The 27,691-nt window shown below is 47.9% G+C and overlaps 1 protein-coding gene and 1 long non-coding RNA gene across 8 annotated transcripts in view; one reads left to right on the top strand and one right to left on the bottom strand.

Moving 5' to 3' along the window:
* The window catches only part of FRMD4A (FERM domain containing 4A), a 606,423-nt gene that overhangs the window by 263,430 nt on the left and 315,302 nt on the right, over positions 1-27,691 (bottom strand). The window contains exon 1 of one of the 7 annotated variants that reach the window (XM_053225320.1): positions 17,122-17,516. The exons of 5 other annotated variants lie outside the window; for them this stretch is intronic. In XM_053225320.1, coding sequence (XP_053081295.1) covers positions 17,122-17,328 — 207 coding nt within the window. In that variant the 5' untranslated portion in view covers positions 17,329-17,516. Of the gene's footprint in view, positions 1-17,121; positions 17,517-27,691 lie in introns of those variants that run through there. One more of the 7 variants, XM_027073464.2, reaches the window with a different exon arrangement.
* On the top strand, positions 10,691-13,241 carry LOC128316285 (uncharacterized). Its single transcript, XR_008299928.1, has 4 exons — positions 10,691-11,248; positions 11,466-11,610; positions 12,114-12,264; positions 12,701-13,241. It is a non-coding gene; the product is annotated as an uncharacterized LOC128316285 (long non-coding RNA).

Raw genomic sequence — 27,691 nt, forward strand, 5'->3', positions numbered from 1 at the left:
GAGGGGCGGAGGGCCAGGAGGAAGGGTCAGGGCCAGGCTGGCGGGGGGGGGGGGGGGGGAGTGGGGGGGGGGCTGGTCAACAAGAACACTGCAGATGGCCAGGAATTGTGACCTAAAATCTTACAGAGAAGTGGTAGGTGAGACTGTTCCCTTTGAGTTTCCAAGTGTGGGAATTCTTTTCTTAAGATGTTCTTTAAGATTTTTCACCTTGAATTAGAAGTGCCTTGTTTCAGGGCCAATTAAATCTGGTTTAACGAACATCTCCAAGATGAAGGAAACATGATTTTTCCCCACAACATATATGGCTTTTCACCCCCTCTTTGTTTTTATTTTTTATTTCTTTTATTTTGCAGGTAACATATGCTCATTGTCAAAAGTAAAATTGGAGGGCACTTGGGTGGCTCAGATGGTTGAGCGCCTGACTCTTGACTTCAGCTCAGGTCATGATCATAGGGTTGTGGGATCAAGCCCCACATCCGGCTCTGGGCTGGGCATGGAATCTGCTCCGGATTCTCTCTCTCTCTCTCTCTCTCTCTCTCTGTCTCTCCCGCTGCCCCTCCCCTGCTGGCATGTATGTGCCCACCTGCACTCTCTCTCTCTCTTAAAAAAAAGAGCAAAATTGGAAAACACATAAAAGTGAAAGGATCTTAAAATGTATCTGTATTTTGGGGCGCGTGGGGGGCTCAGTCGGTTGAGCGTCCAACTTCGGCTCAGGTCACGATCTCACGGTCCGTGAGTTCGAGCCCCGCGTCGGGCTCTGCGCTGACAGCTCGGAGCCTGGAGCCTGCTTTGGGTTCTGTGTCTCCCCCTTTCTCTGCTCCTCCCCCACTCATGCTCTGTCACTCTCTCTCAAAAGTAAATAAACATTAAAAAAAATGTACCTGTATTTCTACTGCCCAGAAATAACTGCTCTAATACAGCGTGGTGGCGAAGGGCATGAGTTCCAGAAGCACCTGCCATGCATGGCTCAAATCTGGCTCTGTCACTTTCTGCTGAGGGACAGTTGCAAATTACATGAACTGTAAAGCTTCAGTGCCTTCCCGCGTAAGATAGAAACGGTGGTAACAGTCCCTGCCCTCCCTGCCCAGTAGGGCTCTTGTGAAGATTATGTATAATGTCTCCAGAACAAAGTGGAGACATTTGTACCTCCAAAGTGTCCACTTAGGTGATAATGGCACCTTCCACCTGACTCTTTGAACATGCAGATGTTCTGTCCCTCGTGGAGGGGGGTTGCTTTATCTGAGTACTTACGTATCCTGCTTTTGTTCCCACATGCCGTCACCTCGTGAACACCCTCCCGTAACATTTCCAACATTTCCTCTGTTATCCTAAGGGGAGCCACGGCACGATGCCCCCCGGGATCGAAAGACCTGCTTGCTGTCATGACCTGGCCGTATCAACTGTTTCCACCCTTTGTAAAATTGAAGAACTCTGCCCATCATAATCACACAGGCTCACTTTACAGAGAATCATCACAGGGCAGCGGCCAGCCCTCATGCTTTCTGCACATAAACAAAAGAGAAGCAGAACGAATGACCCGGCACCGTGCCAGGATGTCATGGAAGAAACAGCCCCAGTTGTGCCCCGTGTACTGTTCTCTACCCAGGTCTGCCGCCTCTGTTTTGCTTTGGGCTGTGTTTGCACAGCAAACAATAAAAGGAGAGTCCCCTTTCTAATCCGAGTTTCCGACAGGGCTCAGTGGCGTTGGCGGTTCAAGTCACGGGGAAGGGATGTAGCACGAGCGATATGGCCCCAACACTACCGCAGCCCTTCTGCACGCTGGCTTCGCGGTCTCAGGGCAACATTTCCTCAACCCCACCTGCTGGCAGCCGACGGGACCGTTGGGGTCAGCAGCAAAGCCCCTCCACGGTAGCACCTGGAGGATACATCACAGACCTGCAGGCTTCCGTCTAAACCCTGCGCTGACCCCTCTCAGAGTGCCTGCGTGAAATGCCGGGTCTGCATACAAACCTGACCCCGTCGTACCCCTTTTAATTCGCGATCCTTCGGGCCATTGGTAGGCTAGAAAGAATCAGCCAATTGTCTTTGAAAGCAATTTGCATGTTCTTCTAATAAAGGACATGGGCTTTAATTCTTTGAGTCACGGACACAATTTTCTTTCTTGGACAGACCCCATTTATCAAGTGCCACAGGGTCGTAACAAAGCATACATCATATTCAATCGTGTGAGGTAGTCCTCCAACCCTGTTTTAATAATTCTGCTCTTAAATGTCATTTAACGGGGGATCGATCCATCATACTCTTAACCCAAGTTACGGAGGTATAAATGCACAGAGAAGGATCTGGAGGCTGGTGAGGCTGACATTACAGCCGGGGTGGAGAAGGTTCTCTCCGGCTCAACTTCTCTGCGTTGTGCAGATGAGTGCTGTTACCAGCCCGCGGGTGTTTGCACAGGGCGAGGAGCTAACCCTTGAAATCTGGGGTTGCGGCCCCTTCCTTGGTTCGAAACACATTGCAATGCCAGAGGTGGTGCCCGATTTGCCAACGTGGAGCCCGTGCCCTGCCGGGGTCTACGTTGTTCTGGAATTTCTAGCGTATTAAAGGGCCCATAGAGAAACTGGGTTCCATATGTGCAGATACCCAGCCCTCCGGAAAAGCACAGGGGAGGCGAAGGAGGGGGTTGGGTCATGACGGCGGCTCAGGGGATGGTGGTGTGGTCATGGATTGGCCAGTAGTCAGTGCCAGGTGGGGGAGAAGGACATTGTTCTCACACATGCGCGCAGAACGTTTCTCTCTTTGCCAGGCTCCCCCACTCTTGGTTTGAAACTGGTAATGCGTGTGAAACATATCAAGGTGGTTTGTAGTTAAGCGCTTTCAAATTCCTGTCCAAAGCTGCTGCACAGGGCCTTCCAAGCAAGGCCACATTTTCAGGAGTGCTTAATGATGAATGAAGAACTGGTAATAACCTGCTACTGTTTACTGAGCACCTTGTATGTGCTCTACACTGTGTCGAGTGCTTTGGGTAGGCTATCTTATTCTCAAAACAATCGTATCAGACAGTGATTTTCAACCCGCTTCCATTTTATAGGAGAGGAAACTGAGGCTCAGGACGACTAAATAGCTTGCCAGATTCATGCAACAGGTGCATGGTGGACCTGTATTTGGTGGAGACAGGTAATGTGACCCTGGATCAGTCTGATCCCGAAGTCCCTGCTCATCTCAGATGTGCCGTGATGCTGATCTAAAATTACCAGCTGCAGGGTGCCTGGGTGGCTTGGTCAGTTAAGCGTCCGACTTCGGCTCAGGTCATGATCTCACGGTCCGTGAGTTCGAGCCCCGCATCGGGCTCTGTGCTAACAGCTCAGAGCCTGGGGCCTGTTTCAGATTCTGTGTCTCCCTCTCTCTCTGCCCCTCCCCTGTTCATGCTCTGTCTCTCTCTGTCTCAAAAATAAATAAACATTAAAAAAAATTAAAAAAAAAAAAATTACCAGCCTCACGCCCCATGTTCCTTGCAGTGTTATTTACAACAGCCAAGGTGTGAAAACAATCTGATTGGCCATCAATGGATAAACGAATAAAGAAGTCCTAGTATACACACACAACGGAATATTATGCAACCATAAAAAAGAAGGAAATCTTGCCTCTTTTGACAACGCGGATGGACGCCGAGAGCATCATGCTAAGTGGCATAGGTCAGACAGAGAAAGACACGTGCTGTATGATCTCGCTTGTATGAGGAATCAAAACCAAACCACACAAAAAGCAAACTCATAGAAAAACAGTTCAGACTTGCGGTTACCAGAGGCAGTGTGTAGGGGGCGGGGGAATTGGAGGAAGATGGCCAAAAGGTACAAACTTCCAGTCATAAGATGAATCAGTCCTGGAGATTTAGTGTACAACCTGAGGACTACAGCTAACACTGCTATATGGTATATAGAAAAGTGGTTAAGAGAACAAATCCCAAGAAGGAAAAAACATTTTTTTCCTTCCTTCTCCTCTCTTCCCTTCCTTCCTCCCTTCCTTCTCTCTCCTCTCCTCGCCTTGCCTCACCTCGCCTCGCCTCGCCTCGTCTCTCCTCCCCTCCCCTCCCCTCTCCTCTCCCTTTCTTCTCCTTCTTTTTCCTTCCTTCCTTCCTGCCTGCCTGCCTGCCTGCTTTGTGCTTCCTTCCTTCTTTCGTATCTGTGAGATGATGGATATTAACCAAACTTACTGTGGGAATCCTCTCACAATATATAGAAGTCAAATCACGAAGGTATACATCTTAAACTGATACAGTGCTGTATGTTAATTATATCTCAATAAAACAGGGAAAAAATAAAATTCCTGGCTAGGAAAAAGAAAATAATTGTGAATGTAGGACTATGTACTTTTCCCAGCGGCGCAGAAAATTGTGAACTGATTTGGCAGTGAGTTTTAAGACGCAAATGAATGGACATGAATTTGTGACGAGCCTGAGCAACTTGGAGAACAGCACAGGGTCGGATGACAAAAAAAAAAAAAAAAAAAACAAGCGAACTCCTCCCGAGTCTTGGCCCTCGGCGCATGCCTGGGAGGGGCAGAAAACAGGAGATCTCGAGCATTTTTGGAAACTGAGATTCACCAAGAGTTCTACATTCGGTTGTGATCCTCCCTCCCGCCTGCACACTGGGCACCTCCTCCGGGCCTGAGAACTGAGTGCGTGTCCAGAACATTCTTGTTCAATCGCTGGCTTGGAAAGTTGTGAAAAGAGTCAGCAGACCCTGAACCAGAGGGTAACCCAGACAGTTTGTAAATGACAAGAGCAGCCCTCTAGAGCGGAGGGCTCTGACTCTGTGCAGGTGTGTGTGTGCAAAGGCCAGTCTGTCTTGAAGCTGAAAGATCAAACAAAGAAGCAGGTAACTGTGACAGGCCCTATTGCCCCACTATTGATGGTTATGGATCCTACCACTGCTTTTCGGTTTCTACTTTCTCACAAGCAGAGTCCAAAGAAAAAGGAGGTTGTGCAAGCCCTCCTTTGCTGGGAACGCACAGTGTCTCCTTTGGAGAATCTAGCTGAGAATTGGGAAACCCTGGTGTTATTTCTGGCTGCAATATTAATTCATAGGGTTGAGAAAAGCATGAGCTTTTCTCTGCTTTCAGTTCCACGTTCCATTCATTCCTATTTGCCCCCCTTCCTACCCCCACCCCTACTATAAGCCGCTGAGAAGGTTGATCATATATGGTAACTGTGGATACATTGTATATTTCCTTCCCTTTGCTTGCACCGGTTTCCTGTTTGGAAACCCTCCCCTAAACTGCAGCCAGATACATCCTGTCTTTTCTTCATCTTCCTCCTTGAATCCTGCTCTGAGCCCCTCTGAAATCCAACAATGTGTGCCCTCTGACCTTCTCATGGCCTCTTTTGCCTCCTGCCACGCATTGCCAGTTACCTCTTCCCCGCTTGCCCAACCGATTTACCCAGTTGCAAGTTGCAGCAAATATCCTCCTCTTTTGTGTCTCTCCCTCAGTCTCAGCACACTGAGGGCATGGGACTCAATGCACGTTTGTGGATTGAAATGTAAAACAGCAATGTTAACAGCGCCTTTTATTGAATGCTTATTGTCCACCAGAACAAGGCTAAGAGCTGTCCGATGCAATTTGTCCCTCATTACAACATTTTGGGGTCTTGTTTATGCGTACTTTACAGGGGAGGGAACTGAAGTTCATTAACTAGTTAATGACCACAGAACTAACTGGTGGCTGAACTGAGATTCAGCCCTGGAGCTGTAGGGTCCCATTAGCCGTCCACTACCTTGCCGCCAGCCCCGTCAAGAAATACTTGACTGACCGAAACAATGATACAATGTGAATCTGTGATTCATAGGGCCCTGGAAATAGTAAGCAGGCAACTAAAACAGAAGGAAGAAAGAGACAATGTGAGGTTCCGTGCAAAGAGCGCTACAGGCAGCGGACTCTCACACCGGATCCACGTGTAGACCACACTGCCGAGAGCTTCACACCCCGAACTCTGAACTCAAACTGCCTGGGTTTAAATCTTGGCCCCACAACTCCCCAGCTGCTTGATCTCGATCCTGACTTGAAGCTTCCTCGTGCATCTCATTGGACGATAGTGGTACCTCCCTCGCTTGGTTGCCTTGAGGATTCGACATAGGTACGTGAGACGTGCACCTCTAAATCAATGTCAGCTATCATCACCAAGAACCTCTTAGACCGAGCAATAGAATCTAAGCGTAAAGGTGGAAGTTGGGTATTTCACAGGGATTTTTGGGGGCGGGGGTGGTGGGAAAGAACTGTTTTTATCCTTCAATCCCTAACACCACAAAGAAACTGCAGACAGGTACTTTTAGAAGAGAGAGAAAGGCAACCCCAAAAAACTGGGTCTTAAGGATTACCAAATATGCCGCTGCCATGCCGACCGGAAATTCGTCACAACGGAGGTCAGAGTCGACACTGAAAAGGCGGCGAGGGACAAAGGAGGGCACGAGGAAGGACCTCCTGCTGGAACGTGGTTGACACTGTGTATGTGAACTGGTGTTTTTTGTAATTACTAAACCCAGTGATGGAGAGAGAGCCGGTGCAAATCTGGTCACGAGCTAGGTGACCTTGGACTGGGTGACCTAAGCTCCATTTCTTATCTGTGAAATGCGGTCATCAGAGCGGCCACCTCACGGGATCCTTGGGAGAATTAATGTGTACGTAAAGGACTTGGAACCAAAGAAACACCTTTAATTTAGTTTACTTTTTATAGTTGTAACCAGTCTAGACAAGTAGTTCCCTCGGGTGGTTAAGATATATAGCCTTGGCAGAGCCAAGGGCTTGCTCTAGACTACCTTAACAAGATTCCCTAGCATCCCAGGTATTTTACTCCCTAGAGTGGATTAAATATGGGAATTTTATTAGACAGCTTTGGCTGGAATTCTCAGAATCCCCTCTCGGCAACTTCCTCCCTGCAATGGTCTAATGAGGTCTATCAAAATTCAGAAGCTGTGACTTTTTTTTTTTCTTTTAAGATCTGATGTGACCAGGTGATATGCTCTGAACATCCTGCAGAGAGAGACCTTTTAGAGGAAGGCCGGCTTGCGTGGCCATAGCTGAGCCCATTTTTCCAAGGCTTTACCTAAGGCTTCATGGGCGTGGGAGGCCAACCAAATATAACATCAGTTGCTTCAAGGAGGCCACACCAACCTCATCCATGTCCCCATTCCGACCCCACCCCCCCTCCCGGCACACAGCGAGAGCTGGCATTTTGTGCCCTGTGTGCTGGCATGCCTGGATCAGAGCCCTCAAAAGAGTATCAGCTGCAATTTGCCCCCTGGGTGGAATACAACAAGCATTTCCTCTTGCTCAGAAAATGCTTGGGGGTGCCCTGAGCTCTTGGCCAAGAGAGAAAACAAACAGCAGGTTATTTGGCCCAGACCAGTAGACGCTGTGGAAAAGCCACAGCGGCTGCCCCAGAACAGGGAAATCACAACCATAATGCTCCCTTAGGGAAACACAAACAAAGCCGAGTGGGGTGGGAGAACGCAGCCCCCGAGCTTAGATCCAGGCTCCCCAGGGAGGAGAGAACAGAGGCCCCTTCAGATTCCTAGGAACCACTACCCTGTGACTTCCATTCAGCTCCAAGTCCCCAGCAGCATCTGCTACCTAAAACACCAAACTGCCTCCTTATAAGCTTGGGTTGCATCAGCTTGTTTATTTCCTAACAGAACTGTCTGTCAAAAGACTTCCTTTAACTTCCCCTGGAAACTTAAAGGAAACTCATGAACAACTATCCTAAACATACTTCGGAAATTGAGGATTTTGTTTTCCTTCTTCGAAAAATTAAGAAAGATTGTTTTACATCCCTACTCATTCTCAGACGAGATGATATGAAATGATGGGATATCTTTAATTTTGCTTTTATTGTGTAGGAGATGAATACACTGATAATAATGGTTGAATATTTATTGAGCTCTTACAATTTATCAGGCAGGGTCTAAGTATTTTATATATAATGTCTCATTCAGGAGTTTTTATTTCTGTTTTATAGAGGGGAGTTGGTCTGAAAATTGGGACTTAAAGCCTAATTCACTGACTCCAGGGGACATGCCCTTCACCCAGGCTAAACTGACCCTCTGTGATAGGTGGGCCAGTTGCCCACCCACCTGTTCTTGCCAGTATCCCTGTTGGGGAGGTCATGTGACTGTTCTGGCCAACAGGATGCAAATACAAGGGAAGACCACCATTGCCACATTTGGCGCACAAAAAAGCGTGATGGGAGTTTCCCTTCTCCGTCTTCTTCTGACAAATGAATAGACCACTGGGCTGCTAGAGGAGGTCAAAGTCACAAGATGACCCTGAGTGATCCCATGGAAGGCTGTCTACCAACCAGAACATTGTCGGACTTACTGTGAGTGAGAAATAAATTTCTGTCATGTTAAGTCCCTTAGATTTCCAAGGCATCTGTTGCAGAAGCCCAAGTTACTTTCACTGATGTGCCCTATGATAAAAACGAATCGGTTGTTCACAGTTAAAAGTTATTGTTAGTGGAAGAACGGCCACATAGTTCTAAAGGGTATGTTTTCTCTCAATCTGCAGGGTGTGCTATCGTATCAAGGAAATTCTCCTCTAACTACATGATAGGGACCATGTACCCTGTTTCCATCTTCCAAAGGGAGTCGGCATGACATGAAAATGATCAGATTGCACAATCATTTACTGGGAACCCATCTGGTGTGGGAATGAGCTCATACCCTTGAGAAAGAAGCAAATTTCCAGCTGAGGCTGGTTGGTGAGGCTCTCCAAATAGGCCAGCTGGTTTTCAGAAGGTCCAGGGGTGGGGCAGGACAACGCTTAGTGAAAAGCATCCAGTGACCACACTGGTCCAGCAGCACAGTCACCCCGATTGTAAATGATAATAAAACACGTTGCACTTATTAAATAAGGGCACGTGATCGTTAAGCATCACAAATCCAGTATCCTTGTCCTCCTGTCTGCTGCAGCAACTCTGGGTCAGTAGGTAATGTGATTCCTGCACATGCCTAGTGTGATTTCCCCCTCTTACCCCTTTGCCTTGTTGACCCCACTTGTCTCTAAGATCTCTGCTCATGTGTTGCCTCTTCAGGAACACTTCCTGAACAACTGAGAACAGCCAAGTTCCCCTGTGGTGTACCCTCTTAGACCACCAGGTACCTTGTCCTCAAAGCGTTGACCCATGATTGTAAATTCACGTGAGTTTGTATAATTATTGTATTAGCACTAGTGGAGGAATGAATGTCAGATCTCCACCGTTGGAACGTAACCTTTATAAGAATATGGAGTCATGTTTGGTTTTTTTCCCCATCCCGTCTCCAGAACACAGCCAATACTTAACGCATAGTAGGTGCTCGCTCATTATTTGTTAGAGGAATGAGCAGACACATCAGTGAATGAACGAATCTGTACTTAATTATTAGGGAAGCTGAGGCAGACATACGCCATACCCAGAATCACTGTAAAAGCTAGAAATGTAACCCGGAATACCAACCGACTCTGTTGAAGAGACTACTCAGAATCAACCCGAATTTGCATAGCGGGGCATCGCCCCAGAGCAAACATCTAGCATCGCTTCTGAGATCCTTCCCTACGGGAGGCCAGCCACAAGCTTCCCCGGGCCTTACTTATAAGCCTTACTTATGACACCTTCCAGTGGTGTGGAGAATCAAAAAGAAGGGAGAGCATTTGAAAATACTGGGTAAGGGGCACCCAGGTGGTTCAGTTGGTTGAGCGTCCGACTTCGGCTCAGGTCATGATCTCATGGTTCGTGAGTTCAAGCCCCGCATCGGGCTCTGTGCTGACAGCTCAGAGCCTGGAGCCTGCTTCAAATTCTATGTCTCCCTCTCTCTCTGCTCCTCCTCTGCTCATGCTCTGTCTCTCTTTCTCCTTCAAAAATAAATAAAAACATTAAAACAATATTTTTGAAAGTACTGGGTAAACTATAAAAAGATAAGCACGTGTAGTTTTCTTGAAGTTAAGAAGTGTGAGCAATTCTCTCTCAATTGATGAGATCTTGAAAAGATACCAGTTTGGGAAGAACAGGACATTGTGAGGATGTTAGGCAAAAACTCTCCATATAGTTCAATGTCATTTTTTTTTTCATGGCAATGGCAGAGAAATTAGATCCCCCATGGACCCCATCAGCCCCAAACCCAAGAGACACCCAAACAAATGTACGATTCAAGGGAAAACAGGCTACTCCCCATTCAGTGGGATTACTATCTGCAGGCCTTACGTAAGTAGGATTTAGGAGCTCCTCCAAAGGGAGTCTGAGATTGGTCCAAAGCTGAAATTCTGAGTTGATTTCCACAGAGCTTTGAAAGTAGATTCGCATGTGGTAGAAGGAACTGACCCAAAGGGAGACATGCTTGATGTTGTAACCGACAGCTTTTTAAACCTCCAAAGTATTACTTTCTTACTGAAACCAAAGAAAATGCCTTCCAGGACGATGAAAACACACCCCATGTCAGACTCAAAAAATATTTTAAGAACAAAGTAAAAACTGAGCTCTTACATTCTTTGCAAACACTGTCCACATCAAAGAAGCATTGGAAAACGCAAGAAAGGGAGTTTTGCTCCTGGTCTGATTGCAAAGACGTGCTTCCGTGTCCCTATAAGAACGAACCGTTGCAAAAGACGGGGTGCGTGACATTCAGGCACCGGTGGAAATGCAAACACGTCATCCTTTACTGACAAGACACCAGCCAAAGAGTGGCAGAAAAGGTTAAAACACACAAATGTGTAGATCTGACAAAAGTTAGAAAGGCGTATGATAAATTAGCTAATTGTTCTTCTTGGTGCAAGCCTTTTTTTTTTTTTTTTTCCTCCTTTACCCATAACACATGTTATAGATCACTGGAGGAAAGGCTAAGCCCCACGCCATATGTAGGCATTAAATAATACAAAGGGCACAGCCCTTTGAAAACATACATTGCCATAACACAATGATGAAAGGGGAAAAGCAAAAATAGCAAATTGAGAATCAAAGCCTCACTTTCCACATGTGGAAACGTTTGCTGGAATCATGGCAAGATCCACTGGCCCCAGATTGGTTGTATTAGTTGTTTCAGAAGATACGAATGAATCACTGGAACCCCAATCTCATTTTAGAGGACTTGCTCGTCATTAGGAGAATGTAGCACTGACATCACTATAACTAATCATGCAGACAGATGACAAAGTAGAACCTTCAAACTGTTCCATTTGTAGAACCTCTCAGCTTCAGAAACACAATCTGTACTAGGAAGAAAACACAGGAACCTCTCTCTCTGATCACTAGTGCTATCCCAGGATGGTAGGGCCCTCGCGTGGATTAGCTCTCTAACCACGGGGTGTGTGTGTGTGTGTGTGTGTGTGTCCGGAGCCTTGTGGCCCCGGCTCCCAGCCACAACGAGCTGGGGGGCGGTGGGGGGTGGGGAGATAGAACTGGAACATGTAATTTAAAAAGGACTCTTCCCCGATTCCTGGCACTTGGATGGTCACTAGAGCCACTCGTCCCTATTTCCTCCCAGAAGCAGTGGTGATGGGTGAACACGGATGATGTGAAAACCACGGAACAGACCACACTTCTCGCAGGAAGGTGGGAATGTGCCCTGGGCCATTTTCCTAGTCCTGCTTTCTCTGACGCAGCTTCTATCCCCAAACCAGGAGGACCAGGTATGTTGCCGCTTTTGTGCTTTGTTCGGCGGGCCTTAGAGAATAAAAAGCAGAAACAGAGCTGACAGCCGTCATGAAGGGTGCAGTTTCTGCAAATAGACCAAAAATAAAAAGATAAAAACATTTCTAAAAACCGATGACATCCAACTTAGAAAAATAAAATCACAATCTAAAACAGGCTCACATATGCCTTGCATATGTGATCCACATCTCTGGGGCCAGAAGCAATTTATGGCATGGTAATAATTCAGGTTGTTGGTCTTATTTATTTTATTTTTCCTATAATTCATACTGCACGACCAGGGGGGAATGGGAGGTGGCTGGGAGGGCACAGAAGGGCATTCATCGTGAAGCTTAAACTCCAGGGCTCTTCACTTCCTGGGGTCTCTCCCAGGTCACCAGGACTATTCCTAGCAATATGTGCACACACCCGTCTTTGCACAAGCAAGCTATTTTCATCGTCATCAGTTATGACTCATGGCTCTTTCCACACTCATTTCTAGCTATGAAAAGATAGAGGTGAGAGGTACCAGTGTAGAAATGGATTCCGACCAGGTTCCTGACCCCTGGGTGCCGACGCCTTGTGTTGTCCACATCAGTCCAGAGAGAGACCTTATGTGGATGTTACTACATGTTACAGCACTTGGCTATGAGGTACGTGAACTCCATCCACACGGGAGAAATAATATTTAAAATGCTAGAAGTCAGGAGTGGCTGGGTGGCTCAGTCGGTTGAGCATCCAACGCTTGATCTCCTCTCAGGTCATGATCCGAGGGTCATGAGATGAAGCCCCGTGTGGGGCTCCTCACTGAGTGTGGGGCCTGCTTAAGATTGTGTCTCTCCCTCTCCCCATGGGTGCTCTCTTTCTCAAAAAACAAAACAACACCACACAAACAAAAAATGCTAGGAGACAGAAGCTAGTCTGTGGAGAAACCTTCCGATCATCAGACCGGTAAAATTATAAGTGAAGAGTTAGTTTCTCATAACCCCTAATAAAAGTGGAAGATGTCCCCCCCGGCAGGAGTATGTTCATACTATACAATATACACAATTACAAAAGCATCCTATAATTTTTTTTCCTTATCAGAAGAAGTAGAAGATAATCGAATTTTCCCACCATTCCTGTGTTTCGAGGGCACACGCGTGTGCTTTTACTATAAGCAACAAGTATGTTTGGTAACAGATCCTATGGAAAGGAAGCTTGGCAGAAGGCTTTCCAAATTTGACGGCCATCCGAAAAACTTGCACGCTATTTCCCACGATGAGTTATGGCCCAGAAAGAAACCTTTCTAACCCAACAGTGATGAAGGGACCCATTGCGATCAGCCGTGCTGGAGGAAGACAGAGTTACTGCCTCGTGAAAAAGACATCAAAGACTGGGCAGTCCGAAGGTGCAGGGCAAAGAAGGAAGACAGAGAGGTGTCAGGCAGTTCGTTAGTGGACGTGCCATTTCTCTGGATTTCGTGATAGTTATGGTATTTGCCAGCTCTCCAACATTTGTCATGTGCTGTGATTTTCCTTTCTTCGGCTCGGGTCACCATCTCACGGTGTGTGAGTTCGAGCCCCACATCTGGCTCCCCGCTGACAGTGTGGAGCCTGCTTGGGAGCTCTCTCTCCCTCGCTCTCTGCCCCTCCCCGCTCGCTCTCTCTGTCTCTCTCAAAATAAATAAACTTAAAAAAAATTTTTTTAGTAAAAAAGAAAAGAAACGGAAATCTTCCCAGTTGAATCTAAAGGTCACTCAGAGATTGACAGCCATCACTGTAGCCAATGGGGAGACTGTGAGCCATGAAACCATGGCCATGAAACAATAGAAAAAAAAAAAAAATATATATATATATATATATATATATATATATATATATATATATTGGTCTCCACGCCCGGTTCCTGCCATAGACCTCCTAAAACCCTTGTAATTTTCCTAAGTGATTAGAGTGCAAGGAACATCTTCTGATCTAATAGTTGGTCTTTGACCCTGGTTCCTGACACAGAGCTCCTAAATCCGTTGGAATTTCCTGGGTGGTAGCAGCCGTCTTTTGTTTTAATGAGGCGCCTCTGGGTGGGCTCCCGGATGGGGGCTGGTCACCAGAAAGACCAAGCCATAAATAGAAGCTTGGAATTTTCGGCCCCACCCTCTGTCCTCCCGGAAGGGGAGAGGGGCTGGAAATGGCATTGATACTTGATCATGCCTTCATGATGAAGCCATAAAAGTCCCCAAAGTACTGGGTTCAGAGAGCTTCCAGGCTGGCGAACACAGCTAGCTGCCGGGAAGGTGGTACAACCCAAACTCCAAGGGGACAGGAGCCCAGGATCCTCCCAGATCCTGCCCTGTGTTCTCTCTTCATCTGGCTGTCCATCTATATCCTTTGTCACGTCCTTTCTCATATAATAAACGGGTAAACGTAAGAAGTGTTTCTCTGAGTTCTGTGAGCTGTTCTAGCAATGATGGCGTCCAAGAATGGGGTCAGGGGAACCTCTGATTTGTAGCCGAGTGGGACAGAAGTCGTGGGTAACGGGGGACCTACTACTCGCGACTGGTGTCTCATGGTGGGGAGCTCTTGTGGGTCTGAGCTCCTAACCTGGGGCACCTGTGCTCCAGTCTGCACCCCAGTTGCTTGGTGTGGAAAACCCCACACCTGATGCCCGAAGTGCCCTGAGTGTGGAAGCAGTGTGTGAATAGAGGAGAACACGTAGTTTCCCCCAGTTAACTAAACAAAACATACAGGAATGGCCATTAGTCACCCCTTATCCCTAATACATAAAGGCACTCGTGATGAATTTTTCCAAGATAAAGACCAGAAGGAATACAGTATATTGAAAAAGTCTGTCCCCCTCGTACATGCTTTCATGTGTACCCATCCCTTCCGCAAACGTGCTCTCACTCAATCCGGGCACCGCTTTGAACTGTCACCCCCTCTCTATATGGCGGGAAGCAAAGGCTAGGACAGAGACAAGGTTTTCTGGTAACGTTTTCCCTGACCAAAGTTAGTTTCTCCCTTCTCTTTCCTTGAAGACTCTACTAGTCGAAATGCAATTATTTGCTTTCTCAACTCTTCCCCAGGAGACTGTGAGCTCTCGAGGAGATGCCAGTCTTTGGTGTTAAATGTCCCTTCAAGCCAATCCTGCTTGCCAGCGTGAGTGGGGGTTGGGAGCAGGTAAAGCCGCCAGGGGACGGCAAGTCCGCTCTGGAACGACTCAGACCATCCCTGGTCCGGCCAGCCGCTTTCGGCTTTGGGCAGCCCTCCCCCTCACCTTGGCCCCGCAGGCTGCGAACTGGCCAACTTGGCCCCGGGGCCAGTGAACTGGTTTAGGCCGGCATTCCTGGCTCTCCCCTCAGCGGCTTCCCGGCTGCACCTGTGGGCACTACCTGCCGGCCGTGGACAAGGCTGTGCGGGCTACAGGCGTCTGCCCCTGGGCCGACCAGCCTGGCTCAGCCAGAGACAGGGGGCGAGCAGGAGAGGGCCAGGGAGAGAGGGAGACAGAGAATCCGAAGCAGGCTCCGGGCTCTGAGCTGTCAGCACAGAGCTCGACGTGGGGCTCGAACCCACAAACTACGAGATCACGACCTGAGCTGAAGTTGGACGCTTTACTGACTGAGCCACCCAGGCGCCCCGAGAGTCTTAGTTTTTATGTAACTCGATGAGACACAAGAGAAGACAGACAAGAGGTAAAGTGGGAGATGGAGGTGGGGAACCAGGACCCCCAAACTCACGTGCAATCAGAGCAACAACTAAGAAGACGGAACTTTCCTGACTCGGGAATTCTACCAAACGCCAACCAGGGGTTCAGGAAAAGCTTCAAATGGACAAACCACCCACGTGACTGCTTCCGGGAGGCTTTTCCCAGCCTTCTTTCAGATTCACAACTCATCATTTGGAAATGCCACGTACATTTCTCAGATTGCTGTCAGATTGGCTCTCAAGTTTCTTTCATGATCTATTACAGATAGATTTGCCGCCTGTAGTAAAACTCCGGGTATGGGCCCTTCAAACACAAGCATTCTGGAAAAAGACCTCATTTCTGCCTGAACCGTCTTCAGACCGTTGGCCAATGGGGTGATGAAGAACCAAGGGTGAGAATCCTGGAGGGCTGTGTCCCCTCTGTGAAGTCAACACAGGGCTCCTGGGCACGTCTTGCAAGGAGATGTCCCTTCAGTGAGTCCAGACATTCCATGAGGAGGGGTGGGGGAGGGGTGGCCACCCGGCCCTGCACTGCTTGGCCATTGCAGCTCATTAAGGGATTATATGCCACCAAGTGACACCTAAAAATACAAAGGCCAGCTGTGTGTCCTTGGTGCCGAGGGGTGTGATGAGCCAGCTGACAGAGACAGCAAAACCACTCAAGTCGGCTTAGTGAGGGAAACTAGGTTGTGAAAACCGTCAACGGAGGAAGAGCTCGTGTATCACTGCCTTTTTGAGAAAGAGTCAGGGGAAGAGCTCCCCCTTGCCACTCTGCCTTTGCGCCCCCCCCCCCCCCCGTGGGTCTGTGCCCTTCCTCCCAGTCTGGGCTGAGGAAGTCCCCGTAGCAAGTGGGGACTTTGGCTTAATGGCACCAGTCTGGGTGGACAGATGAGGAAAGCAGGCCCTGTCATCTCCCTGTGAAGGGCTCTGCACCTCTGGCCAGTGGACTCAGAGGGCCACCCTCCTGCAGAAGACACTCTGTCTTGAGAAAAAGAGGTTGTTTATGGATGTCTGACTTTGGAAGCTGCTGGGGAAGCCACCACAGGGCGGGGAGGTGAGGACAGAGACTCAGTACCATTCCTCGGTGTTCTTCCCTCCTTGCCTCCTGTCCCACGGCCACATGCTCCCTACCAGCTGGTCACCACCCCCAACACCCAGATGCACACACATACACACACACACAGACACACACACAGAGATACACATCTTTTGAGAAAAACAGCATCTCTTGGGTAAGAGGAACATGAACTCATGGAAAGGGCATCCTTGTCTTTATAGCCGGAAAAACCTTGCTTTAAATCACAGGATTCTGGGGGTGCCTGGGAGGCTCAGTTGGTTAAGCATCCGACTCTTGGTTTCGGCTCAGATCGTTGTCTCACGGATCATGAGATTGAGCCCCAGGTCGGGCTCTGCGCTGACCGTGCAGGGCCTGCTTGGGATTCTCTCTGCCCCTTCCTTTCTCTCTCTCTCTTGCTCTCTCTCTCTCTCTCTCTCAAAATAAATACATCAATAAACTTTAAAATAAACTTAAAAAAAAATCACAGGACTCTGTCATCTACTAATAGTAACCTCTGAATTTCAATAACCTCATCTCAAAATGGTGACCGAAGTACCAACTACATCAGGCTGTTTGGAAAACTGAACCGCTTACGAAGCACCTCACGGTGCCGGGCTTCTGGAAGACGGTGTTCCATTAATGTTAGCCGCGCCCCCGTTGTTACAACACACTTTACGGTCCTAAAAACGTGACAGCAGCTTATACCCCTTCCCCACCATCCCCCACTGATTTCTTCGGCTGCAAAGAAACGTGAGAGGAGCTTCTGGTCCCACCTGGTAGACGGCCCTGGAGATGCACCATGGCTTCAGCATCAGCTGCAGGACCCGAAGGTGTCCCCCTCGACACGTCCTCAGCGCTTGGGAAGTCAGGCCCCGAACCAGACGGCCCCGGCTACATAGCAGGTCCTCTGAGCCAAGCGGCCCTCCAGCCATGCCAGCCCCAGGCCCCGCCTTTACCCCTCTGGTCCCAGGCCCCCACATCCAGGGCTGTGTTCTTTTAGCAAAGCAAAGTTCAAATGTCACCGAGATTTAATCAGGCAAGGGAAAAATGCAGTCAAAATAACTCTTGCTTCCTCTGCCCCAACCTCTCCTCCTACCTTCCCTCTACCCTCACTAATCTGCAGGGACTGTTTTCCCTCAAGGATTAGCAAATGGCTCATAAATCGAAACGTTTTCTCCCTGGCTCTGGGAACTCACCAGGGACAAGGTAAAAATAGGCCTCACCCTGCAGATAATCGCACGCCATCCCTCCCTGTCCGTGGGCTGCTGGGGACGTAGAGCCAGGTTTGGGGGCAGGTCGAACCAGAAAGTAGGGAACGGCGTAAGCCCAGAGTCATCCCCGTGCTCTCGTGGTTTCGAGATTCCGTCCAGGGTGAGAAGCAGAGAAGCAAAGGAGAAAGAGCTCGGGTCTCCCCTGCCAACATTCCCTAAGGCATTCCATCTATTCTCTTAACTCTTTAAAACTCAGAGAACCAAAGAGCGTCTGCGTTGGCGAAGCAAAACGTCCAGTTTTACATCAACACCGGAGAGATTGCGCTTTCTGTGGGCACTTGGCAAAAACCCAGGCATTTTCTTTGGCAATTTCCCAAGTTTACATTAGGATTAAAAGGGCTGTAAGAAAACTTATCTATCAGATTTAATATCAACATCTGTGATTTTGGAGGAAAGTAGATAAAGGAGGCAAAGTCAACATATCTCATTTCTCCCCGTAACGGGTCATTTTCTGCCAACGTTCTTGCGACACTACCACGCGTTGGATAAGCCCTGCGAAGACCTTAGCCGGAGGAAAGGCATCCACTTAAACAGGGTACAGCTACTTGCCATGTTGATTAAGTTTTTTGAGTTTGGATCATTTTTAACCTTGTTTCAGAAGGGCATCTGTACCCTAATTCAATAGGTTATAGGCCAAAAGGTGAGATCCAAAGTGGGGAGGGCAGACAAGGTGTAGGGGAAGACTGAGTCACAACACAAGAAAAGGGACATGTTTAGTCTTGACACAATTTTGATTGCATGGCTCCGAAGAACCGTGGTGGCCACCAAGGCACATTTTCCTCCTGTACATTCTTTCCATTGATTAACTGATTGATTATCTTGTCTCTTTAATTCAAAACTTAAATGTCGTCAGAAAAGTAGTCAAGCTCAGCTCACTAACCTACTGGGCCATCCTGGAGTCGGACGTACTTGAGTTTGAATTTGGCCCTACCGCTTACTGTGTGACCTTAGACAAGTTAATTAACTTCTCTGACTTATTTCTTTATCTGTAAGTTACGGGGTTGTTGTGAGGATTAAATGAGATGATATACTTAGAGTGGATAACACAGGCTGTGGCATGAAGCTGATTTTAATTTTTTTTTTTTTTTAGCACTTACCATGATCACCTAAATCAAGGACACACCTAGCCCTGATCATACGAACCTCTTGTGATCATTTCAAAGTTGGTGTTTGTCTAAATCATCTTCTCTTAATCCCTTTTCCTTTGGCTAGGGATAGATGCATTCATTCATTTCATTAATACGTGAAGAGCATTTTCATTTGAACTCTTCTTTGATGAGTTTCATCATCTTCCTATGAGTAATGGTTCTAGGGTAAAACATTATGCATGATTTGATTCCTGTATTTTTAAGAAAATTTTTTAGGCCTATCTATTGTTGAGACAGGGAGAAACAGAGCATGAGTGGGGGGAGGGGCAGAGAGAGAGGGAGACACAGCATCCGAAGCAGGCTCCAGGCTCCGAGCTGTCAGCACAGAGCCCGACGTGGGGCTCGAACTCACGGACTGTGAGATCATGACCTGACCTGAAGTCAGACGCTTAACCGACTGAGCCACCCAGGCACCCCTCATTCCTGTGTATTACTCCTTCATTTTCACATACCCCGTCATCAAAGGTGAGGGGATACTGACTAAGGAATCTTGTTTTTCTACCAACAGTCCATCCGCAGAGATTGTTTTATTGAGAGAGAGAGGGAGAGAGAGAGAAAGGGAGGAAGAAAGAAAAAGAACGAGAAGAAAAGCAAAACTAAAAATCAAATAGTATGTGGAAAATGATTGCTCCATTAACATTAGTTAACCACCTTGGAATTCTCAAGAAAAAACAAAGGCAAACGACATCACAGTTAGCGTTTGCCTGTCCCTAAGCTCATACTCTCCATCCTCTGGGGGTTTTGGCTGTGAACCAGGCTCTTATCCAAAGCATGTAATTACGGAATAGATAGGGACAGTTTTAAAGGCACTGTTTTGCTCTGTGATTAAACAATGCGACTTTAAACATTTTTTTCAAGTTAAATATATATTTAGCTTATGGTCTGGGAATCTTTGAAGTACAAAGGTGCCATAATGAGCTTTTAAAAACATGCCTGGATAAAAACATATTAATGCCTGAGAACGGCGAGACTTAAACTGGCCTGAAATCTTTCTCACTCAGAGGACGGAGATGTCCTCTGTGGAGCCTGGTAATTTCAGCAGATGTGCTGGTGAGGGACACTGATGACCCCTTTTGCTGGCCTGGTGTCTTCAGCTGTATCTGCTTCTGCCCTAGATTCCAGGTCGATAATTCAGACTTTGACAGGCAGCTTCCCCAACGGCCTCTGAGAGGCTGCGCGGGCAAATAGCACCGTTGCCATTGACCGCGGAGCCCTGTGCTTTTAAAAGGATTTCCAACGAATGCTCAGAGCAATTAGATACAAATGTGTCTGCCTCTGTGTGCATGTCTGTGTGTCCACGTGTGTATGTATATCTGTGTGTCCTTCTGTTTGTGTGCCTGTGTGTGCATCTGGAGCAGAAAATTGTAGTGCAGAGGGTGGCAGTCACCTGCCCAGACCACGTGAATATCGTGACGGACCAGGGACATGACCTCAGGGCTCACCAGTCAAAAGAGGAAACTGCGTTTGTCCTGCTGACTCCACCTCTTTTTAACCACGTTCTTTATTCTTTCTTTGAAAATAATAGAAAGTCAGGGTTTCCTGGGCAGTTTACCACTTAGACAGTTACTCACAGAACTTTAAAGAATGATCGCTCAGTGTCATCGTGGGTGTGTGTCTACGGGGTGAGGAACAGCATCTGAGATCCCAGGAAGATGTCATTAAGAGCGACCACAGAATCACCCCTCCTTTCAGGAGACTTTTTGCTAATGTTTGGGGTGGAAAGGGTCTGAGGATTGAGTCAGTTGGCAGGATTGGGTTAGCTGCTGAGTGTTGGCCTCTTGTATGCCCTTGGGGGACATCACAAGCGAAAGCCAAAGTCTTGGTCCTGTGGTTCCATATTTGGGAAGGGACCGAGGCTGGAAGCTCTAAATCAGGTGCTGACCGTGGGAAGGAGGCGGGCGTGGTGAAGCCGGGAGTTCCCGTCCAGGGCGAAGGCAGGAGGGGCAGGTGGGGCCCTTGCACCACACACGGGGCCACCGCAGGGCACTGACCTCGATGTCTCCCCCACCCCTCCCAGCTGCTCCCACCTGGTTCAGCCGTTCATCACTATCCCTGCGTCCAGGAGTTTCCGTCCCTACTTTCAGACTCTCGTTCGCAAAGACGGAGGAATTCTTTGCAAAGCAATAAATGCCTTTGCCTGACCCTAGAGATATTTTCGGACACAATTACCGCCTTGAGAAGAACTCGGAAAAACTCTAAGTTGAAAGTAATACGCGGCACAATTAGGAACAAAATCCGCAAACACGTTAGAGATGCAGGAACTTGTGTGCACACGGAGAAACATATCTATAGCAGCCCAAGAAATGTATTCAGAAATGAATTCGAATGGAACCCGTCTTAATTATTCAGTGATTATTTGCTGCCACCTATTTTAGAAAATGTCAGCCGTCGGATTGACCGGAGAAGTCCAACGCTCTGTGTCAGGTCAAAGTCAGCTGCTGGGGGGCACAGACACCGCTTTTTAAAAAGATTATCTTGGAAGCGTTTTGTTGTATCTTACTGACAGAATTTGAAGGTCAAGGGTAGTTTCTCCCACATCAAACCCGGTCCAGTGGAGCTCCAATACGAAGACATTTCAACCCGAATTAAGGCCTTACTCCAAGCAGATCCGTTCTCTTGGAAGAGCAAGGATCAATGCACAACGGACTCCAAAGTGAACCTGAGAAGGTGCTGGAAAATAAGGTTTTTTGTAATTTAATTTATTCTTAAGTTTATTTATTTTGAAAGAGACAGAGACGGCGTGACTGGGGGAGGGGCAGAGAGGGAGGGAGAGAGAGAGAGAGCGCAGAGCCTGCCGTGGGGCTTGGACCCAGGAAGCCGCGAGATCATGACCTGAGCCAGAACCGTGAGTCAGACGCTTGACTGACAGAGCCACCCAGGTGCCCCAGGAGGTGTTGGAAAATAAACGAGTCTGCAACAGTGAGGGGGAAGCTGGGGTATGTTCAGACACACTCATCCACCATACTTCCAGGTTGCACAGAAAGCCGATTTTCTTTTGGGTTTTGCAATTGACATTTCTGTGCCACGTGTGGGCCATTTCAGTTCTCTGCTACTAGCTGGCATTTTAATTCTCCGTTCGCCTCCTGGCTTCCAACACGGGACTCAAACTTAGGCTTAAATTTGTTGCACATTTTGTTCTTTCCTTCCACCGAATGCTTTTGTTATTAAATCCCCATGTATAAACCGAAATACTGGTCTGGGGCAGAGCTTTATTCTGTAAACGAAGGCGGCCCCTACTTCTTTGTTGGTATTCTTAAAAAACACGACACTTCGTTAAGATGTAATTTATGTCCACACTCGCCACCCATGTAAGCTGTACAACTCAATGGTTTTTTTTTTTTTTTAGTGTATTCCCAGGGCCGTGCAACCATCGCCACCCTCGAATTTTAGAACTTTCTCATCACCCCAAAACGAAAGCCGGTACCCATGAGCTAGCACTACCACTCCTCACTCCTCCCTCCCAACCCCAGCCTCTTCCCAAAAATGTTCTAGAAGCGCGATCTCTGCGCCCGGCTTCTTTCACTTAGCATAATGCATTCAAGGTTCATTCACGCTGAAGCATGTTCCACAGTTCCCTTCTTTCTCTTGGTGAATACAGTTCCATCGTCCAGACAGCTCACACACATGTTATTCGTCCATTCACCCACGGCGGTGGGGGGGCATTTCGGTTGTTCCCACTTGTGTGCTATTGGGCACACAGAGCACTGTGGACACTCACGCACATGTTTTCGTGGAGATGTATGTTTTTCGGTTCTCTTGGGCAGACACCCTAGGCGTGGAATTGCGGGATCATATGGCAACTCTGTGCGTAACCTTCTGAGGAACCGCCAAGCTGTTTTCAACAGTGGCCGCACCATCTTGCATTCCCTCCAGCGGTGCTGGAAGGCTCTAGTTTTTCCACATCCTCACCAACCATCTTGCTGCCTGTCTTTGTGACTAGATCCAACCTAGTGGGTATGAGGTGGTCATGTTCTTGCTTTCCTAATCACATTCTGTGACATGCCTTTGAGTGCAGGTAGGGCAGCAGCACGTGGGAAGGGGGTCTCTCAGGGGCTGGCTGCCAGCCCCCCTGACCGAGCCCGCAGAGGGACTCTGGGGAAATGGGGGCGGAGGACACCAGAAAGCCCAGAATTTCCTCCTCCTTCTGAGACCGCTCCCTCCACCTTGCCTTCCTTCCGATCCTGACCCTCTCACGCCCACCATCAGGGCAAAAGTCCAAGCCCTGTTGGATGTTCCCATTTGTCTCTCTCTCATCCCAGCGCCAGCTCTTTGGGAAAAGGATATTTAGAAATAGCATTTGTATGGTTAAGCGAGTGGGCGATGTGCTAAACCCAAACCCAAACAATGTTTTGAAATTGAGGGGCGTTTCAGGGCCGCTCACTAACATATTTGATCCCATATTTGGGTCTGGAAGATGTCCCAGCTCTGACAAAGAGTCATCGCTGCATCATTCCTCAACCTGAGAACCCAAGAGGCCCATTTATATAAAAGCGAGGGACCTCACCCCGTTCATTTGGGAGAATAATTTTTTTTAAAAAAGCTCTTGGCCGTGTGTATAAAAAAAAATATTTTGCGTCCCTGGGAAAATAGAAGGGAGACAGGAGCTGCCCTCTGGCTCAGGCACTTCCAGAGCAGTATGCCAAGAGCTATGTTTAGAATACTCCCCTTCACGCTCCACCAACCATTCTACAAGTGGTCCTGAGGCCCGAAAAGTGATGTCATCCCATCAATTACTGTGGTCACGAAAGCAAGTTCTCATATACATGCCAGGCCCCCAACAGAAATACAATCAGGGCCGTCTGAATTCCATCAGTCCAGGCCCTGAATGAGAAATGAAATGCTCTCAGCTCCTCTTTTCTGGATCTCTTATTAAATTTGGTTTCCATGAACTTAGTGGCCAAGGATGATTTTTGAGCATATATTTTGCAAGCATGTGTTTATGAGATCATGGCTTTCTGGGAACAAAACAAAACAAGACAACAGATGCTTTGCTTTGCTTAGGAGTCAAGAACCACTCGGAAGAACACAGGTTTGGGGCCGGTCGGGGGGTGAAGTTATAAGGTTGGGGATCCTGGTCCCACAAAAAGGAGGGTGTGCCTGCTTGAGAACCACTTCTGCGTCCTCTCACAGAGGAAGACGTGTTAATTCTCATAGGACGTTTGTTGACAGATCATCCACACTTTCCCTCCACGTGGGAACAGGGAAGACACTAGAAAACTTGTGTCTAGAGGTGTGAAGAGGTTGGAGGATGAGCGAGCAGGGAGGAAGTTAACTAGACACAAAGGAAGGCAAGTAAAACTGATTAAGAGGTAAACCGGGGTAAGAACACTTAGTTTTTACCTAGGGCTTACATTCATCCTAGCCCTTGACACAACTGTGGCTATTGCATTGTTTATGATACTGCGTTACTTATATTAGGAGCTTTTTAAGAAAATGTGTTGTTCATTTCCAGTAAAGTCCATTTCCTCTCTAAAATTCCTTTTCATTTGGCAATCTTTTTAGACAGTCCTTAGCACTTGAACTTAATACAAATGTAATGACTATGGAATGAATGAAAACGTGTATTTTAGAGAAAAGCGTGGGCTTGTGGCTTTTCCCGCTGCTCTTGGGTGACATGCCTTCCTAAAGTCTACCCGGTAGATGAATTTCCCTGACAGGAAGTTCTGTTATGCTTGTCATGGCTTCTCAAGGAGCAGGCATATCGGGGCACGCCTCCGTCCCCTTTCTTACTCAGTAATGAAGACATGACACACTATGACAAAGGCAATGCGGGAGGCTTGATGAATGGGAATGAAATGGTCTTCCTAATGTAGGTGGGGTCAATGCAGCTCTTGTGGGTCAGAGGCAATTTTGATGAGCTAACGACTTTGGGAAGCCATTTTGAAGGCTACATTTTTCTCTCACTTCCTTAGAATGCTTTTCTCCGGTGGGGGGCAGGGAGGGGAGTGGGGACAAGAAAGCAGAGATGCAAAAGATGTCTGGCAATGCCAAGAACCCAGCTGGGAGACTGTCTGCTGACCACCACATTGTCCCAACCCCAGTGCTCTGTGTCATCAGTATCACTGAGTCCGGAGGTCAGGACTTCAACAAGCCTAGAGCTACGCCTGATTCTAGAGACCATATTCTAACACGACGGTGGCAGAAAATCCCTTTTATACCAGTCCATCCCATTTGCTACAGTTAACAAAAGTTCTCTCACGGAAAAGCATCCATAACAATGACAGAAAATCCCAAAATGCGTAAAACAAAGCAAAAAGCAACCATGAGTTCTTTACTTGAGTTGGTCAGTGGGGACTGGATTAATCCATCCATTCGACTTTGGTATTACACATTCCAAGGGAGCCAAAAGGCAAATCCTTTGATATATATTCAAAGTTAGGCCTGTTTTAGGATAATAAACTTATCAACATGGTAAGTTGCCTACACTACCATGGAAGAATTTAATAGTCTACTTTTCTCGTTAAGATCCCTTAGAGATAAAAGTGTTCACATGGAGGGCTACTTTCTGGAACCATTTAAAGCAGCCTGACTATAGGTAGCACGATCTTTTCTGCCTCCGTGGCTGACCGAGGAGAGTAGAGGTGGGTTAGGAATTAGCAACAGAGCTTGGGAAAAACTAAGAGCTATACTGGGGATGTTTGAGGTCTAGTCTAATCATGGCTAGGAAATCAGGACAGTGGTCACAGAGTCATCCAGGATTTAATCAAAATGTCTGTGAATAATGAATCCAGGGTTGGAGTGGACCAGGAGGCCAGAAACTACACGGAGAGAGAGCAAACCAAAAGATAGGCAGCAAGGCAAGCCGGCGGTGTGTGGGGGGCGTGGCTCATGGCTGGATGGAACACTGAAGGAGAGCAAAGCAGGCCGGACCCATCCCGCCAATCTTGGACCGTCTAAGGGCAATATTTACTGAACCCAGAGCTCGGGGTGACCCTGAATTTTGCGTAAGAGTTCCTTTTCCTCCCTCAGCAAGCCTCCAATTGGTGAACCAGGGAAGCCCCCGGCAAAAAGAAACGGAACGCCTTTTAACCATTCAAGAGAAGAAATGTAACTACACCCACGCAGGCCATGAAAGCATCTGAAAATCTGTAAGGAAAACCAGCGTAGACTTCATTGTTTGGTTTGTCATGAACACTATAACGCGATGAATTTTTTTTTTTTCCTCCTTTTCAAAAAGAAAAACTCTTGGTGCGTTAGAATTTGGGGTAAATTTCCAATAGAGAAGAAGGGAATTGGATCCGGGTATCGGTTATCCCCCCCCCCCCCCCCATGCAGAAACAGAGGTGATCATTTAAGATTCGGCTGGGAGGGGACGTGCGAGAGCTCAGCGCCTTCTGTTAGTGTCTCTTAATAAACCCAAGACAACAGCCTCATTGTACGGCAGCTGGGACCGGGCTTCTCTTAATTAAGCACCGGTAACAGGCAGGTCTGAGCTCTCCTTGGTGAGTCTGACCACAATTAAGGGGCCTGAGGCACTCTCTCTGGGGAGCACTCCGCGTCCTCCACCAGAACTCAGCACGGATCTCAAAACGCGAAGACCAGAGCAGCCGGCGGGGCAGAGGTTTTGTGAAACTGAACATGTGTTCAGAGCGCAGGCCCCGGCTGATAACCCCCTCCTCACTTCCGGTGTGATGCATGGAAGCATTTACCTGTGGGGTTTCACACCGCCCAGCCTCCACATCTCAGACATTTATTGATTGTTTTATTATGGTATCATATTATTATGGTCAAACGGGGCTCCTTCCATTTTGCAAAACTAACCCCCTGCACTCTTTAAACACGACTCTCCCTTCTTCCCACCCCCAGCTCCTGGCACCCACCATTCCACTTGCTCTCCCTGAATTTGCTCTGGGTGCCTCGTATGAGCAGAGACACAGTATTTGTCTTTTCATGTTGGGCTGATTTCGCTTAGCCTAGTGTCTTCAAGGTTCACTCCTGTTGTAGCAAGTGTCAGAACTTGCTTTTTTTTTTTTTTTAAAGTTTATTTATTTTGAGAGAGAGAGAGAGAGAGAGAGAGAGAGAGTGAGCAGGGGAGGGGCAGAGAGAGAAAGAGAGAGAGTATCCCAAGCAGGCTCTACACTGTCAGCACCAACCACCCCACCCCACCCTGTGGGGCTCCAACTCACAAACTGTGGGATCAAGACCTGAGCAGAGATTAAGAGTTGGATGCTGAACCCACTGAGCCATGCACGTGCCCCAGAATTTGCCTCCTTTTTAAGGCTGAACAACATGCCACTGTATGGACAGGCCACGTTTTGTTTATCCGTTCATCCGTCGATGGACATGATGGTTGTTTCCACCTTTTGGTTGTTCTGAAATAGTGCTTCTGTGAACACGGGTGTGCAAACACGTGACTGAGTTTCTGCTTTCGTTTCTTTTGGGTGTTTACCCAGAAGTGGAATGGCTGGGTCATGTGGTGATTCTATGTTCGTTTTTTGAGGAACTGTCATTCCATTCCATGCTAACGTTACCCTTTTTCCTTTTTCTTTCTCTCTCTTTTTTTAATTTCAGAGAGAGGGAGCGAGCGAGCGCGAGTAGGGGAGACGAGCAGAGGGAGAGACAGAGAATCCCAAGCAGGCTCCACGCTCAGTGCAGAGCCCGACGTGGGGCTCTATCTCAAGACCATGACCTGGGCGGAAATCAAGAGTCGGACGCTTAACTGACCAGGCCACCCGGGCGCCGCCCCCCCATACTAATCTTTTCCACTTACTGCTTCTGCCCTGTCCAGTTCCTAGGCAGGAACTTTCCTGAGGCAGGCCAGGAGTTTGCCCACAGACAGACGCCCAGCTGCTGACATCTAGGGTTTGTTTGTCCCGGTGAATCCTGCTCGTTAGGTGGCCCTGGGGTAAACCTACGCTTCTCTGCACGCGGGAGCCTCGGCTAGCCCTGACATTTACAGCGTCGGCTGGGCTTGTATCCTCATT

The sequence above is a fragment of the Acinonyx jubatus genome, chromosome B4 (genome assembly GCF_027475565.1).
Source record: "Acinonyx jubatus isolate Ajub_Pintada_27869175 chromosome B4, VMU_Ajub_asm_v1.0, whole genome shotgun sequence".
NCBI classification, from domain to species: domain Eukaryota; kingdom Metazoa; phylum Chordata; class Mammalia; order Carnivora; family Felidae; genus Acinonyx; species Acinonyx jubatus.